Raw genomic sequence first — 17509 nt, 5'->3', positions numbered from 1 at the left:
CTGCGGAAGAGGGAATACAACACGGAGGGGGAGAGAAAGAGAGAGAAAGCAGAAAATAAGGAAGAGAAATCTGCACTGACTGAAATGAATGCTGAATACAAACGGGAAGGCGGAAGGAGACTGGTCAGTCCCTGCACGCAGCCCACAACGTCAGTGAGGGCACCAGATCAAGCTGATGATGATGGTAGCACCACCACGGGGGAGAAGGAGTGTCGGAATCTGCAAGAAGACAAGTGATCAAGTGGGGAGGGGGAAGGGGGGCTGCCTATAAATAGGCAAAAGGACAAACCCTAACCCTAACCCTAAAATGGGCGCAAACCCTAAAAATGCCCTAAAATGGGTGCCCCACATCAGTGACCAAAAAAGTGGCCGGGCAGCCAGTGGCTGCCCACTAAAAGAGGCCAAAAAGAAATACACATCCTAAGACAGCCAGTCAAGAGTGACTAGCCTCCCCCATCACAACATATGACAGACATGTCAGAGCTCCTAATGTCCTCGTCTGACTCAGACTGAGGCTCACAGGCAGGAGATGACAAGGCATGACAAACATGACTGCTAACACCCCCTCTCAGATCTTGGATGTGGCTGAAGGCCGAAGAAGAAATAGATCCTGGGGTGGCAAAAGGAATGCCAATGTCAATGAAGTCTGTCCATGTAGACTGCCGCTGAAGGAGCTCCGTACGATCCTGGGAATCCCCCTCTAAAACACTAGGGGCCAGGGAATCCACAGCCGCATCACCGAGATCGTCTCCCTCTGAAAGGGATGGAGGATACGAGGGAACCACCGGAGGAGAAGGTAGGGGATGGGAAGGAACCTGTGGAATAGAAGGTGCACAAGCGGGAACGGGTGTAGCAATAGATTGCCTCGGAGGACCCTGCATCAAAGAAGGGGAATGGAGCCTGTAAAGCCCGCTCTCCTGCCAACCTATAGATAAAACGAAGGCCCAAATCTGGAACATATAGGGCCTGTGAAAAGGAGCTCGAAGGTCGGTCTATAAACAAAGGCAATGTGCCAACACCACTAATAGGCACCGATAAAATGTCACCAACAATGACTAAACCCTCTGATGGACGGAGATCCTGTAACAAATCACCTCAGGGAGTCATATGACTCGAAGCACCACTGTCCACTAACCAAGGCTGCGCAGAAGACACTGCAGCCACGGAAAAAGGATCCTCCTCCAAAGCATGGATATAAAGAAACACTGACTCATGGGTAACAACTGGTGTAGAGGCAGAAGAAAGCTCCGATGTAGATCCACCCTTCGCTCCCGGACAAAGGTGAGGGTACTTCTTCCAGCATTTCTCCTCGGGATGTGTCCCTTTCCCACACTGTGGGCACTTCGGTCTCTCTGAATCTGAGTCAGAGCTTGAAGAAATGTCCTTCTTCTTAGCCTTTGACTTCTTCTTCTTCTTCTGTCCTCCCGAACCTGCAACAAAGGCTCTAGTGGAGTCGGATCCACTAGCACTGACCTCTCTGAGTCACTCGTCATACTCCAAGACAAGCGGGGATAGCTCCTCCCATAGAAGCTTCTCACGGGTCCTTGATGTAAGAAGGCTGGTGTAGAAGACATCAAACCGAGGCGATGGCAGCTGAGTCAAGAGAATCATAGCCATGTCTTCACAAGATATCGTCCGACCGAGGGATGCAAGCTCATTCCTCATATCCTGTAATCTGTTGATGTGGTCCCTCATGAAAGGACTATCATTAATAGCGAGTATCCGCAACTTCTTTTCGAGAGAGATCCGGTGGGCAAACGCCTTCTGTTGATAGAGAGACGCAAGCTTTCTCCACACGTCTACTACAGTCTTCAACCTATGAACATGAACAAGAACAGAATCCTGCAAACTCAGAAAGAGGAAAGATCTGGCTCTAGAATTGAACCGATCCCATAAGGCTACACGATCCATAGATGTCCCATCTACGGGATCCACCTAAGCCGGGGAATAGGAACAGAAACAAACTCCCAAAGATCGAAGGAGTCCAAGATACACTCCACCTTGCAAGACCATAAAGAAAAGTTGGAGCCATCCAACCAGTCCTCTTTGGGCAGCTGAGGAAGTACGGGTACCCGTACAAGGGGTACCAAAGGCTACATCTTCGGCACACTGGAAAGGGCTCGCCGAGATACATGAATAGAAGGGGGACGGAAAAGAGGAATAGACTCCGGACAACGGTCCTCGTGATAGAAATCACGCCTCGGTTCAGATGAGTGTTGAGACAAAAGCTCGTCATCTGAGTCATCAAAGCCGTAAACTGATGAGAAGACATCTTTGATATCTGCAAACACCAAAACACAACAAGGGAAGGTTGCCGGTGCCGAAACACAAATACCAGAAGCTCCTAAGCTGGCCGCCTTGCACAGAACGCAAGAATGATGTCAAACGCAAATACTAACGATGCAATCACCACAGAAAAACAGCCTCCTGCCTCAAAACGCAAGTAGGAATGAGGTTGCCAGCTGGAGAAGAGCTGCCTAGAGATGGAACAACAGCCAGAACAGCAAGGCGAAGGCTGGATGAGTGTCGCCCAACTGTAGAAGTGGCCGCCCTGACTGAAAACGCAAATTTGGGGATGACGCCAGCAGCAAACGCAAAGATGTGACACCAAAACAGGCCGCCTTGATTAAGGAGCTGGTGCAGAAGGTGACGCCTCAGCTGTTGGAGACGTCTGGACCAGCAAACGCAAGGTTGTGGGTGTTCTCCCGCGTAGATCTCAGCTCCGTGTACTCTCCTTCGGCTCTGATACCATGTAAGTGCGCTGCAGAAGAGGGAATACGAACACGGAGGGAGAGAGAGAGAGAGAGAAAGCAAAAAATAAGAAAGAGAAATCTGCACAGACTGAAATGAATGCTGAATACAAACGGGAAGGCGGAAGGAGACTGATCAATCCCCGTACACAGCCCACAGCGTCAGTGAGGGCACCAGATCAGGCTAATGATGATGGCAGCACCACCACGGGGGAGAAGGAGTGTCGAAATCTACAAGAAGACAAGTGATCAAGTGGGGAGGGGGGCTGCCTATAAATAGGCAAAAGGACAAACCCTAACCCTAACCCTAAAATGGGCGCAAACCCTGAAAATGCCCAAAAATGGACGCCCCACATCAGTGACCAAAAAAGTGGCTGGGCAGCCAGTGGCTGCCCACTAAAAGAGGCCAAAAAGAAATACACATCCTAAGACAGCCAATCAAGAGTGACTAGCCTCCCCCATCATAGCATATGACAGACATGTCAAAGCTCCTAATGTCCTCGTCTGACTCAGACTAAGGCTCACAGGCAGGAGATGACAAGGCATGACAAACATGACTACTAACATGAAAACCATCATCATCTAGTTGCCCTGTGCTAATCAAGCTCTTCTTGAGCTGAGGTACATGCCGTACATGCTAAAGTGTGAAGACAAAACCATACTGAAATTGCAACTGCACACTGCCAATACCTACAATGTCACATGCATAGTTGTCCCCAAGATGAACAACACCATGTCGATCCCCTGTATAGTCAAAAAACCACTCACAATGAGGGGTGACGTGAAAGAAAGCACCTCAATCTAGAATCCAAGTATGCCTATCATCGTCCGTATCTACAAGTAAAGCATGTGTACTAAAGTGTGAAAAGACAAAGAGTACGTCATTCCCACTGTCAATATCATGAGTGACTACATTCACTTCTTCAATTTTGATACTACTCTTCTTAGGCTGACTCTCTTTCTTCTCTTCCTTGCTATCATCTGACTTCTTGCCCTTTCCTTTTTCTTTCTTCCATTTGTAGCACTCACGTTTAAAGTGACCCTTCTTGCCACAATGATGGCATTCAATATCCTTACCACGTGATTTACTGCGTCCCTTGTTATCAAATTTGCCTTTCTACTGAGATATGCCCCTAGTATGCAAAGCACTGGAAGACTTATTGGATGCATTGTTCTGCTGATTCATTTCTTCCACGAGTAAAGCACTCTCTACATCAGCATACAAAAGGATCGCATTAGAATTGCTCACAACAGTCCTAAATGTATCCCAACTCTCTGGCGGCTGAGTGCAAAGCAAGAACACGGCCTTAAATTCTTCATCAATCATGAACTTCAAGGCAACCAACTGGCTGAAAATGGAGTTAAACTCACTCAAATGAGTACGCATTGCTGTACCCTCTTTCATACGTAAATCCATAAGCTTTTTCAGCCAATAAACTTTGCTTACAGCACTCTTCTGTACATATAGTTCTTCTAGTTGAGTCCAAATAGCATAGGCAAAATCCAAACCTTCAATGTCAAACAACAAGGCATCAAAAATCGATAGCTCAATGGTTGAGCATGCAAGCTCATTTAGCTCATCCCAGTTTTCCTATTCCATATCTGCGGAATGCTTAAGGAAGAACACCCATATGTATCTCGAATAATCATCCACAATCAAAAAGAAGTACAATGCATCATTCAAGACAGCAGTGGATATGGGTCCACAAAGATCAACATTAATCAATCTAAGAGGCACCTCAACTCTATGTGTAGACTGCTGAGGAAATGGGGTACGGTGCTGCTTCCTGAGCTAACATGCTCTACAGACATCTCGAGCTAGCTTCAGGCGAGGAAGGCCCTTAACCATCTCACGGCGAGACAACTCATAAAGAGAGTCATAGCCAAGATACCCTAGGCGGAAATGCCAAAGATGCTCATTATTCGTAGACTCTCGAGATGTGGCTAATGCCTAAAAGCTATGAAACATGGAGTCGTCAACTGTCGGCTCGGTAAGAAAATGGGTCATATGGTATAGGCCATTAGGTTGTGCCTCAACACGAGCAATCATTAAACCAATCTGAGAGTCAAGGACCTTGACTGTAGTCATGTAAAGAAAACTATTCACCCTTGCCGGCAAAGCTGTTGCACAAATAACAAGTTCACCCCAAGCTCAGGGACATGATATATATTGTCCAGCGAAGCCAGATCTAGACCCTTATCAGTGGTAAAACTTCTGCAAACTTAAGCATGGATTTTGATTGAGAAGTTGTTTCCTACATGGATCCGCCCAGTTGCAAGAGCTCGGATACGGAAGATGTCCTGTGACGAGTAGGCCTTTGTGATAACCTCATCGGGAGACAACTCACAGATGTGGACGAGACCCGCATCGGATGTCTCTACGGCATAGTGACAGAAAACGGCCAAAACAGTCCCCCCAGCACATGGAACTGCAATCCCCGGCACGTATCCGTCGTGGACCGCATTTTGAATTGATGGAACGTTCCCTGTCCCATTTCAGACAAGAAACGCATTCCCTGTCTGAAACGGGACAGGGAACGCCACGTGGTACCACTTACATACGGCCGGCCGCCCATTGATCCCACCTAGATAATCTGCAACCGCGTCTTGCTCCCGCTCCAGATTGCCTGCACCCGCTCCAGTTCACCTGCGCCCAGTGCCGCTGCTCCCGCCTACGCCTAGTTCGCCTGTGTCCTGCTCCCAGCCGCCTTCTTTCTCTTCCTTCTTCTTCTTTCTTTTCTTCCTTCTCTTCCTTCTTCTTCTTTCTCTTCTTTCTCCTTCCAACCTCTTCCTTCTTCTTTCTCTTTCTTCTCTTCTTCCTTCTATCTTCTCTTCACTTCTCCCTTCTCTTCCTTCTTCTCCTCTTCTCTTGAGTCTTCCTTCTAAGTTCTTCTCCAAGTTTCAAGTTCTCCTCTTTTCTTCTTCTTCGCCCTTCTCTCCTTTTCCCTTCTCTCTCGACTCTTGAGTGAGTCTTGACTCTTAAGCCTTCTCCCTTCTCTCGAGCCTTCAATTTTTCCTTCTCTCGACTCTTGAGCCTTCAATTTTCAGCCTAAAATCATAAATGCGTCATCTTCCCGCCACACTCGTCGGGTTGGTGGTCGAGGAAAAAGGTCCGATGATTGGTCATGGTGGAAAGAAGTAAATGCTGGCCGCCCTTCGAGTGGTAGAGAATCTCGACCATGGACTCGCAAGCTTTGTCTATACAAGCGAACTAGTGGAGCAAACAAGGTAATCCATTGAGCCGAGCATTTGTATTTCAAATTTTTATTGATTTTAATTTTTCAAAGTTACTTAAATATTAGAATATGGAATACCAATTGCCACTTGTTCCATTTTAATATTTATGCATAATCAGGTCCGAGCTCATCTCCTACATGAGCCAAATTCAGAGGTACAATTTTGTTCAAATGTGACCTTGGAGAAGCAAAGGGAGCTTCTTGACCATGTAGCAAGTCAACAAGCTTATCTTGCATCTAGACCACAACGTGTTGCAGTTGACCCTGCAATTTTTGTGACACCATCCCCATCAGATGTATCTAGAGCAGGGTCAGTATCAGGAAGTGCTACCTCCACACCTACTGTAGGCATTGCATCGGCCATGGCATCAATAGTGCCGCATGTTGCACGTAGACAAAGCACACTTGATGCTAGTTGGGATCCCAAGAAGAAAAAAGAGGTGGATACATCAATGGCACGCTTTTTTTATCATGACCACATTCAATTTCGTGCAGCCAGATCAGAGTATTTTAAATTGATGTGCAAGAAGATTGGTGACTATGGCCCTTTGTATGTAACTCCATTATCAGAGACCTTACGCACCACTTTGCTCGACAAGGAAAAGCGCCTTGTTGAGCAAGCAGCAGTGACTAGAGAGAGCATGTGGGGTAAAAATGGAGTTTCCTTGATTACTGATGGTTGGAGTGATATACGCAAGCAATCCATTCATGACATGGTTGCTTATTCTCGTGGGGAAATGTATTTCATATCTTCACATGATGCATCGGGGACAGAAAAGTCGACAGATATACTTGCAACAGAGTGGGTTACAGGTGTTGAGCTTATTGGCCCAAAGCATGTTGTGGGATTTGTTGCAGATGGAGAGCCCGCAAATAGGGCAGCAAGTGCTATTATTCAGGGATATTATCCGCATATCACAGTTTCATATTGTATGGCTCATTGCTTGAACAACCTACTAAAGGATATTGGTAACCTATCATGGATTGCACCTGTCATAGGGCAAGGAGCTCAAATGGTTAGCTTTGTTTTGAATCACCAGTTTCTTCGCCATCACTTCTCTTTGCGTTCGAAGAAGACACTTTTAAAATACTCTAATACCAGATTTGCCTTTAACTTCTTGATGCTAGGCAGGTTGAGAGAATGAAGTGGTGCCTTGAGGCAGTTATTTCTTAGTGATGAGTTTACCTCATCAACATTGGCAGATACTCCTACAGGTATCTTATGCTTGAAGAAAGCAAATAACTCCACTTTTTGGGATGATGTAAAGCGGATAGATGCTATGGTATTACCTATTGTACATTTATTGAGGGTTATGGATGCTATGCAACCTTCCATTGGCAAGGTATATGAGGCTATGGATAGGTTGAATGAAAAGTTGCAAGAGTTGGCACCAAATGATGAGGCGTATGAGGAGATACACCATTTAGTTGTGACAAGGTGGAAATCCTATAGCTCACCCGTGCATGCAGCTGCATTTGTTGTGAATCTTGAGTTCCAGGGCAAGGGTCAGGAAAATGACACTGAGGTTATGGATGCATGGAGACTTATATTGTCTTGTCTAGTGCTTGATCATGGCACTAGACGAAATATCAGAGATCAGCTTTCATGTTATAGGACCTTTCAGGGTTCTTTTGATTGTGGAGATGCACAGGAGGATCGCTGTAAGATTGGAGCAGCTTTGTGATGGGAGGACTATGATTCGGATGGTCCTGAGTTGCAGCAACTAGCCATCCGTATTTTGAGTCAATCAGTTAGCTCCTCTTGTTTGGAGCAATTGTGGAGTACATACGCTCACATTGCTTCAAAGAAGAGGAACCGTCTTGGTGTGGAGAGAGCAAACGATCTAGTATTTGTTAGTGCTAATTTGAGGATGTTATGTAACAGTATGACAACAAAGCTCGATCCATTCACAAAGTGGGAGATGCAACAAGAAGAGGAAACACATGCTGATGTTGAGGGAGATGCAGCAATTCATGGTACACATGATGATGAGGCTGGCACTTCAGGAGTGGCTAGAGCAGCCTCAAATCATGATCATGATCTTTGATTTAGTTTACTTATCATGAGTCTCATGATACATTACATATTTACATTATATATAATATTATGATCATCAATGACAGTGTGACACTTGGGCTGTTGACAGTTGTGTCATGCCGATTTTATATTTGTACTTGAGTCTTGCAGTCTTGCAGTTGCCCTTTGGGCTATTTTGGCATGCCCCATTTTAGTTCAGTCTAGAGATTAGACTTTATATTTGTAGTCTTTTTTGGAGCAATGAGCATGTTCTTTCAAAGATTAGACTTCAATTTCATATTTGTAATCTTTTAAGTTTTTTAGCAATGGTATCATAGGCATGTTCTTTTAGCTTAGACTTTAAAGTTTAGTTCATTGTTCATTACTAGTGATCCCTATGAAAAAGATAGTTTGTTACGCCTTTTAATATCTTCATCAATAAGATAATACCTGGTAATCAAAGTTGTCTTAGAGTCACTACATATCTAGAATAGAACTCTCTATACTCCCTAAGCTTCTCATCAAGATCTCTCAATAGCTCTTGCAAATCAGAAGGGATATTGAGCATCTCCCTAATGTTCCTTGTCTTTTGCAGGAAATCAAAAAGCCTGTCAAGCACAAGTATCCTCAAGCTCCTCTTGCTCCATTCCCTCAAGGAAAACTTTCTCTTTGACATCCCTAAACCCTAGAAAAGTAACTAATATGAAAGCATACCCCTAACAAGCAAAAAAATTTGAATAACCAGATTGTATATCAAAAACCTAATCCCTAACATATGAAACATGAGTGTAGTAGCAAGCACCAGATAGTAGAACAACTAAATTTGCTTTTTCTATCATGTACTACAGCCGTGATCGCTTACATTGAGCACTTGACGGTGGCTCGAGAGATATGGTTGGAGCTTGATCAAATGTACAATCGGATGACCCTTATGAAGCGGGTTTTTTTGGAGGTACAGATGCGGACCTTGTCCGTAAACAAGTCTTCTTCGCTGCGGGAGCACATTAACAAGCTAAGGCAGCTTCAGATGCAAGTTTAGAATGTGGGGAAGCCGATTTCCTCCGAAGACATGGCGATCACACTTTTGTCCCAGTTGCCGCCACGATTCGATACATTTTACTCTGCCCTTATTGCTTCGGGGCGAGAGTCTACTCTTCGGTGGGAAGAGTTGGTTCCTATGGTCTTGGACCAAGAGGAACAGTTAAAGAGACAGAATGCTTCCAAGTCGGAGGCGCTGATAGGTCAAGCCTCTCAGAAGAAGGGAAAGGACCAAAAGAAGAAAAAGGGGAATAACAAGTCCAAGAAGGACAAGGAGAAGAACAAGGACAAAGACTCCACATGCCATATTTGTGTAAAGACTGGCCATTGGAAGAAGGATTGCCCTGACAAAGACAAGAAGGACACCAACAAGAAGGACACCAAGGATTCTGGAGCGGTGGCTGCACCCTCATCAGGTGCATTTCTTCATCTAGCTGTCATTGAGGACGCTTCACCGAATGCTTCTGATGCTACGATGACGGCTCCCCAGGCTCGAGAGTGGATCGTTGATAGTGGTGCCTCCCGGCACATGACTCCTTCATCAGATGGTGTTGCCCAGTTGCGACCCTCGCGTGGGCAGATTCTCATTGGAGACAGCTCTTCAGTATCTATTGCAGGTCGGGGTAAGATGCAGCTTATTCCAGATGGACGAGGTGGTACCCATACCTCAGAGGTTTTGCATGTACCAGGCTTAGGGTACCATCTCCTATCAGTTCATAAGATTTGCTCCCTTGGCCTTTTGGTGGAGTTTGACAGTTCTACGGTGCGAGTCCTTGATAGTGGATCGAGGAAGGTTCTATCATCTGGATATGAGGAGAATGGCATTTATAAATTGAAGTCTTCCACCGCCCTCTCTACTCTTCTTCTTACCTCTCAGTCACAGTCAAAGTTATGGCATGCTCGGTTTGGTCACCTGAACTATGATTATCTTCGGAGGGCGTCACATGGACAGCTTGTTCGAGGGTTGCCGGATATAGTGGTGAGTCAGCAGCCATGTGTCTCCTGCATTCGGGGGAAGCAGCATAGGAATGCCATTCCCCACACAGCTTCGCGGCGGTCTACTTCACCGATGGAGCTTGTATCTACGGATCTATGTGGCCCTATGAGGAATGAATCCTTACGTGGGAGCTCTACTTCATGCTGATCGTGGATGACTACAGCAAGATGACATGGGCCTACTTTTTGGCATTAAAGTCAGAAGCTTTCTCACACTTCAAGGATTGGCTTCTCTTTGAGGAGAACCGATCGGGCCGGAAGTTGAAGACCTTGAGATCCGACAAGGGCGGTGAATTTGTTTCTAATGAGTTTGCTCGGTTTTGTGCAGATAAAGGAATTCACCAGGAGTTTGCCAATACCAACACTCCTCAAGAAAATGGCATTCTTGAATGGAAGAACCGCAGTGTGATCGAGATAGCGCGCACCATAATGGAGCACCGACAGACCCCTCAAGTTCTGTGGGCCGAGGCTGTGGCTACTGCAGTCCACATCCTTAATCAATCCCCTACTTCGGCCGTGGAAGGGATGACCCCGTTTGAGGCTTATTTCGGGACGAAGCCAAATGTTTCTTACTTCCGGGTCTTTGGGTGTGATGCCTATGTTCACATTCCCAAGGCTTACCGTGATAAATTTGAAGCAACTTCCCGAAAACAGATATTTGTTGGCTACAGCTCCCAGTCCCAAGGCTACCGATTGTATGATCCTGTCAAGCGGAATGTGTACACTAGCCGCGATGTGCGGTTTGTGGAGGTTCCGGCTATCTCAACGGGTGAGGAGCATCCTGTTCTTGGAGATCCAGGGGAGAATTGGGCTCCTTCTACAGTTCCACTGGAGCCCGTGTCTTTTGATTATGATTTTGTTTCTGACACAGAGTCTATTGTTCCACCGGTCACCCCTGAGGAGTTACCACCGGTGGATATTCCAGAGTCTTCTGCTGATGGAGAGAGACGAGGGGAGGTTCGCGGCCTCCTCCTCGCTGGGCCCGTGACATACTCCGTGCTTCAGGGATCGAGGGGGTTCCTGAGGAGTGGGGACCGCAGGATGGTCCGCGGCGGTCACAGCGGCACCAGGCACATTCTACGGAGCTTGTTTGCTCTAACTATTGTTTAATGGCCCGTGTTATACAAGATCGGGAGCCCACCTCCGTGAAGGAGGCTTTACAATCCGCACCATGGAAGAAAGCTATGGAAGCCGAGTTGGAGGCTATTGAGAGGAATGGCACTTGGTCACTCGTGCCCCGCCCCCCGAATAAGAAGGTGATTGGAGTCAAGTGGGTCTTCAAGACCAAATACCTTAGCGATGGTTCTTTGGATAAGCACAAGGCTCGCCTTGTGGCTAAAGGTTTTGCCCAGCGCCCAGGGATTGATTGTCATGATACTTTTGCCCCCACAGCTCGTATAGCGACCATTAGAGCTGTTCTTGCCTTGGCTGGCCATAGGAGATGGCCTGTTTACCAGTTGGATGTGAAGTCGGCCTTCCTCAATGGTGATTTGAAGGAGGAGATCTATGTCGAGCAGCCTCCTAGCTTTGGATCTTCAAATGGGAAAGTCTGCAGGTTGAAGAAGGCCTTGTATGGCCTCAAGCAGGCTCCGCGTGCATGGAACGAGAAGATTGATTTGTTCCTCCAGTCTCAGTTGGGATATCGGCGTTCCAAGGCCGATCCGCAGCTTTATGTTCACACTTCCGATGATGGTTGTGTGCTTTTTGTATTATATGTTGATGATTTGATTGTCACAGGTGATGATGCACAGCAGGTCCAAGAGACGAAGTCAGCTTTACATCGGACATTCAAGATGACGGACTTGGGTCTACTCCATTTCTTTTTGGGCCATGAGATTTATCAGTCTCAAAGGGGGATCTTCATCTCTCAATAGCGATATGTACAGGAGCTCTTGGTGTCTTTTGAGATGGAGGATTGTCGGGCCCTTTCTACTCCTATGGATCCGAACTGGAAGGCCACTTCCCATTCAGCTTCTCCTTTGGCGGATGCTTCCCGCAATCGTCAGTTGATTGGGTCCTTGATTTGGCTTCTCAACACTAGGGTTGATCTTTGTTTTGCTGTTGGGCTCTTGGCAGGGTTCATGAGTGAACCTAAGACGGTGCATTGGCAGGCTGCTCAAAAGATACTTCGGTATTTGAGGGGGACGTCTGATTTAGGGATTCATTACCCAGCAAGGACAGATGGTTCAGATCTTGTACTTGCAGGTTGGAGCGACTCGGATTGGGCCGGTGATGTGGACCATAGGCGGTCTACTACAGGTTACTGTTTTACCTTGGGTGCAGGTGTTATTTCATGGAGTCGCAAGAAGCAGCCCACGGTAGCCCTTTCGTCTACTGAGGCGGAGTATCGGGCCGCGTCTTCCACCACATATGAGGCTGTGTGGCTTCGGAGATTATTGGAGGAGCTTGGGTGCCCCCAGACTCGTCCTACTTTACTGCAATGTGACAATCAGAGTTGCATTGCCTTGGCACAGAACCCTGTTTTTCATGCCCGCACGAAGCACATAGAGATCCAGTACCACTTCATCAGAGAGAAGCTTCTGGATGAGACCATCGCTGTGGAGTACTACAAGACGGAGGACAATCTTGCGGATTTTTTTACGAAGGCACTTCCCCACGCTCTACTTCGGAGACATTCCAGATCCCTCAGGCTTCTGCCCTGCCCCGGCTCTGAGAGGGGGTGTTAGAGATCATAGCCAGGTTGGGCAAGAGTGCAGTGTGCAGTCGGACAGGCAGTCGGACTACCACGTGGCAGTCCGACCAATGCAGTCAGTCGGCTGCATTTAATACAGCCGACAGGATATTTTTCTGCGCCTTGTTTTTTGGCAGATTCTGGCTATAAATAGCCAACATCCCCAGCAGTCTCCTACACTTCTCTGCTCGCAGATTACAAACCGGTGACACACACACATTCCGTCTCTGTTCGCAAATTTCAGACAGGAGACAGTGCAGACTGCAGCGGACTTCGAGGTGAACAGCAGGTTGCATCGTCGAGGTGGAGACACGCAGTCCAGCGCACTGCGCCCATGTATATATCTGCATATCTTTGTATTCAGCACACTTTATACAGCAGATCTTCATCTTCCACTGTCTCTCTCTCTCTTCTCTCTCTGCGTTCTCTCTCTCTCAGTCCTACGCTTCCACACCGCTGCACTCTGACAAACCCCATCTCACATGTAGCAAAAACTTCATCTCACAAGTAGATAGGCCCCCACAAATCTTCATGCTAATTATAGCAAAGCACTTCCCCCAATCTTTCACACTTCAATGGAACATTCAAATCAGGTCAGCATCTTATTTGCTTTGATAGTAGTAAAAGGCCATGCAAGCCAACAACATAAGGTTGGTGAGCACAAGCTCAATTGATGCTAAGGCCACATATACAATGATTGAGACAATGTCAAAGCCTTAGGAGGGTGCCTTTATGTACCGTCCAAGGTAACCATGAAACATTTCACCCCTAAGACTATTTCACCATGAAACGTTTCACCTTTGGGCAAGTCCCAAGTGAAACCAAGTGAAACACTTGAATAATAAATATGAGACAATCTTCTTTTTAAACAATGAGTTCCAACTTACACATTTATACCATGCAAATCCTTGCATATCAACAAACGATGTCTTTTTTCAAGAACACAACATCAACAAGGATGGTATCCCATATACACAACCAAAATCCTCAAAAAACCAAGAAAATAAAATGCCATTGAAAAATCAGGTTTCAAACAATCGTTTCACTTAGGGCGTTTCACATTTCAAAGAAATGTCTCAGACATTTGAGACATGTCAAGTTTTAGTGCCATCAAAACACATTTCAAGGTTACCGTGCATATAGCTCAACAAGGTCTTCATCAATTATAGCAAGTCAAATCCAAAGCTATAACTAAGAAGATCTATGGCTTTAAAGCTTGCAGCAATTGTGAATAGTTCCCATATTTGGTGATCACCTTAAAGCTAAGGGGCACATGGGCAACCTCAAACTTCTTATATCTAAGACCATAGATAGTTACAGGAGCTGCACTCCAAAGGCACAAAGTGATAATTCCAAAGCAAACATTAATGCAATTGTCATAGCCTTCTGTTGTGCGTGTAGGCCTTTTCTTAGTGACTCTTCATAGTTTGAGCATTATCATGGCACTAAATTTTCCTTGAGATATGTCAATGTTACTATACAAAGGCGCCCTCGTACACACTCTTGACACTTTAACTAGGGCCAAACACTCGATTGCTTATTGTACAGGAGCATGAGGTGTAGCACACCTTGAGCTCTCACACCCTTCATGTAGTCCAGGTTTCCATCTACATAGGTGGCATACTACACAACCAATAGATAGTCCTCCCATGGGTACTACTGAACCCATTTTCAATGTGTAAAATGGTCAAAAATGTTGAAAATTTCTAAAGACCCATTTACCTACAAGGAATAAGCAATAGAAAATGTCAACTTGGTGACCAAAGAGAGTGTCCCACAAAGACATTATATTTGTTAGACCATGCCACTTGGAGATGTCACAAGTGTGTCATTGCACAATATCCACATTCTCTGACTTGCATGGATGAAATGGCATCCATGCATCGTGTAAGTGTCATGTAGAAGATGGAAATGTTCCCCCATAGTGGAGACACGAGGGACACCAAGCATTCAAAAAGGCTAAAGAAGACTAACAACCTTTCCAACTGCCTCCTTCAAACCATTATTTAGAATTACATTTGCTCACACCACAAAACAAACTTACATTGTCACACACCTCCTCATGATTCATCTATCTCTATGGATTATCATACAACTCCACACAGAGTGAGGTGGCTCATTGGCCCTACAAAGCATACACCCAACTTCTTTATTGCTTGAATGCATCATTAAACAATACTTGAAATTTTGATGTCCCTACTTCATCTTTCCTCTCAAGTCTCCTCTCCTTTTGGCATATTGGAAATAATCTTGCACCTTCTTATGAGGAGTGATGCAACTCCTTGGTATCTTCGTATTTACATCTTTGTGATAATGATTACCTTTCTTTGAGACTTTGTTCAACAATTGAAAGTGATGAGCAATAAGAATGAGCTGAATACAAATTGGACACCCAAACGCAAAGAAATAGAACCATGCAAATGTTGCAAATAAACTAGTCTATTCACAAAAACAATGGGCTATCAAGGAAAGTCACAATCAAATATTAGTGGAGGGCGGTGGGCAAAAAGCCCACACACTAGATTACATGAATACATGACTAAAGGGTAGAGCTCTTACCCACCACCAACTTACCAAAACAAGAAGCCATTATTGACTCATTATTTTGTTGCATAAGAATCTCTCTTCAAAGTTTGTGGAATACATGCTTGGATGATAAGAACTTTAAAACTACACAAGGAAGGACAGTGTAACAAGAACTTACTGCTCTTTACCTTGTAGATTGTTTTACAACTTGGCTCTATCATTGAAAATATAACAAATCTCCTGATGCACTTTGAAAAGTCCATCTCATTACCAACAAGGAGGCTTCAACTTCCTTCAAGAACTTGTGCACTAGCAGCTCATTAGCCAAAGTAGGCAAAGCCACCAAAGGACACTAACCAATAATCTACAAGGGTGATGAAGGTGGAATGAAGTGCTTGTTGAGAGAGGACATCAGGTTATGGCCCACCATCACTAGCAAAGAAGGGTAAGGGGCAACCAAGCTTGACAAGCACCCACTCAACTAGCAAGCTATGAAGCCTTCACTTGTCTCACATAAATTTATCGCATGATAAAAGAGTAACAAAAAACTATGGTGACAAATTGATACTCATTAGGGCCAAGTTAAAGCGTGTGATCATCTAATGACACTTTCTTCTTCTCTAGGAACATAAATGTCTCTTCTCAAAGTCATGCAACAAGATGGATGATCTCAAAGTAGTGATACAAATCCTATTGCAAAGGACAAGGTATTTTGAACAAATGAAATTGTTACGGCGGAATCATGAATGGCCTCAAAATCTCCACAACCCTTTCAATGGCCACCTTTGATAGTAAGTTAGAGGCTTGTCTTCCTCCAACATTGTAGAAAAGCACTCCAATTTTGATGTCTCAGTTCAAAATCTTTATTAAATTGAGCAACCAACTTATCTTCCTTAACCAATGTATGTGTGCTTTTGACTCGTACATCAAAAAGTTGACATTTGTCAAAAAGTGCATACACAAACATTTATTTTATTTCATTGAGCACCATAGCACTTGTAAGCAACTATTTGCTTGTATGTATATTTGAAGCATTGTTACCATGAGCTCTCAAAGTTTCCCCTTTCATCTTTCAAAGATCTTACATGGGATACTCTCATACTCCATGTTGATAATAATATCAAAACAAATGGAAGACTTTGGCAAGTGACAATATCCTTTCTATCAAAAAGCAAAACAAAGAGTGATGCAAGACTCTAGTTGTTAAAAAGTCCAAATGCTTATAAGATCTTGAACCATGGTAGACGGATACAAGGTTAGTGAAACCCCTACACCTTTCCAATGTCCAAACATGGGGCAAACAGACTTTGTTTTCCTCACCGTGAAGCACATGATCTACAGCAGGGCATGATTCCACAAAAGGTGTTTTGGAAACCGTTACAAACAGCTTCAACTTCCCGAAATTTGAGAAAGTTTTCTCGGTAGGTTGCCATTCACCGAAATTTTCTCCTTGAACACTGGCTCTCGCCTGCTAGCAATTTTCTCTTCTATACAGCTGCCATGAAAAGACAAGCGATCGAAGGGCTACCGATATACCTTAAAGACAAGGCCAACGATAGTGGTGCCGGTTTTGAGGAATCGGGGAGGGTGAGCTCCCTGCTGCTCCAGCATGGCATTCCGGCGGCAGAGATCGAAGCTGAAACCGCCCTTCGGCGGCACATCAATGGTGGATTTGGCCATCTCGCAGCACTCCTTCGGTATCGTTGCCCCTGCTCCACGCTACTACTGCTTACACAAGCAGAAACAAAGAGAGGCGCTTTTATGAGACCAACGTAATGAACGCACCTTTATACAAAGGGTAAAAATGGGCCTATAATTTTTACAAACAAAAACAAGCCCCACCAAGAGCCTTGGGACAAAGAGCCGTGCCACACCCGAGTATATGGACTTGCCAAGGAAGGAGCAGCCCAATTGGTTGGGCATATGTGTGAGTCGTGGAAGGTCTATAGATTGAATCCCATAGCTGGCCAGGTCTGCAATAAGCTAACTTCAAGTGAGACAAGGTGATCTCATTAATAATCGACATGTTCATAAAATGTATTGCAAAAAAATATGAGGACTTGCAAGTGTGTTATGAGGACTGCAAGTTGGCACAGCCACAGGCAAGTCCAAGTCATAGAGAGATAATGCAAAAGGAAGAGACAACGCAAAAAGGAGGAGAGAGAAGGTCTCATGGACCAATCTCCAATTGACAACTCCTATGAACTCCAACAAGATCATAGAGTATTCTCATTTTTGAAGGGTATTCCATCGA

At 45.2% G+C, this 17509-nt stretch overlaps 1 protein-coding gene across 1 annotated transcript in view; it reads right to left on the bottom strand.

Moving 5' to 3' along the window:
- Positions 1 to 17023, bottom strand: part of LOC148038675 (proteasome subunit beta type-7-A-like) — a 39305-nt gene extending 22282 nt beyond the window's left edge. Inside the window, exon 1 of the mRNA XM_087674262.1 lies at positions 16792 to 17023. Coding sequence (XP_087530388.1) covers positions 16792 to 16935 — 144 coding nt within the window. The 5' untranslated portion in view covers positions 16936 to 17023. The remainder of the gene's footprint in view (positions 1 to 16791) is intronic.
- Positions 17024 to 17509: the final 486 nt, after the last annotated feature.

The sequence above is a fragment of the Lygodium microphyllum genome, chromosome 3 (assembly GCF_053477565.2).
Source record: "Lygodium microphyllum isolate KBCC chromosome 3, Lygodium_microphyllum_v1.1.10, whole genome shotgun sequence".
NCBI lineage: Eukaryota > Viridiplantae > Streptophyta > Polypodiopsida > Schizaeales > Lygodiaceae > Lygodium > Lygodium microphyllum.
Note: the sequence above shows the minus strand (reverse complement) of the source record. Positions and strands in the feature narration are given on the sequence as shown.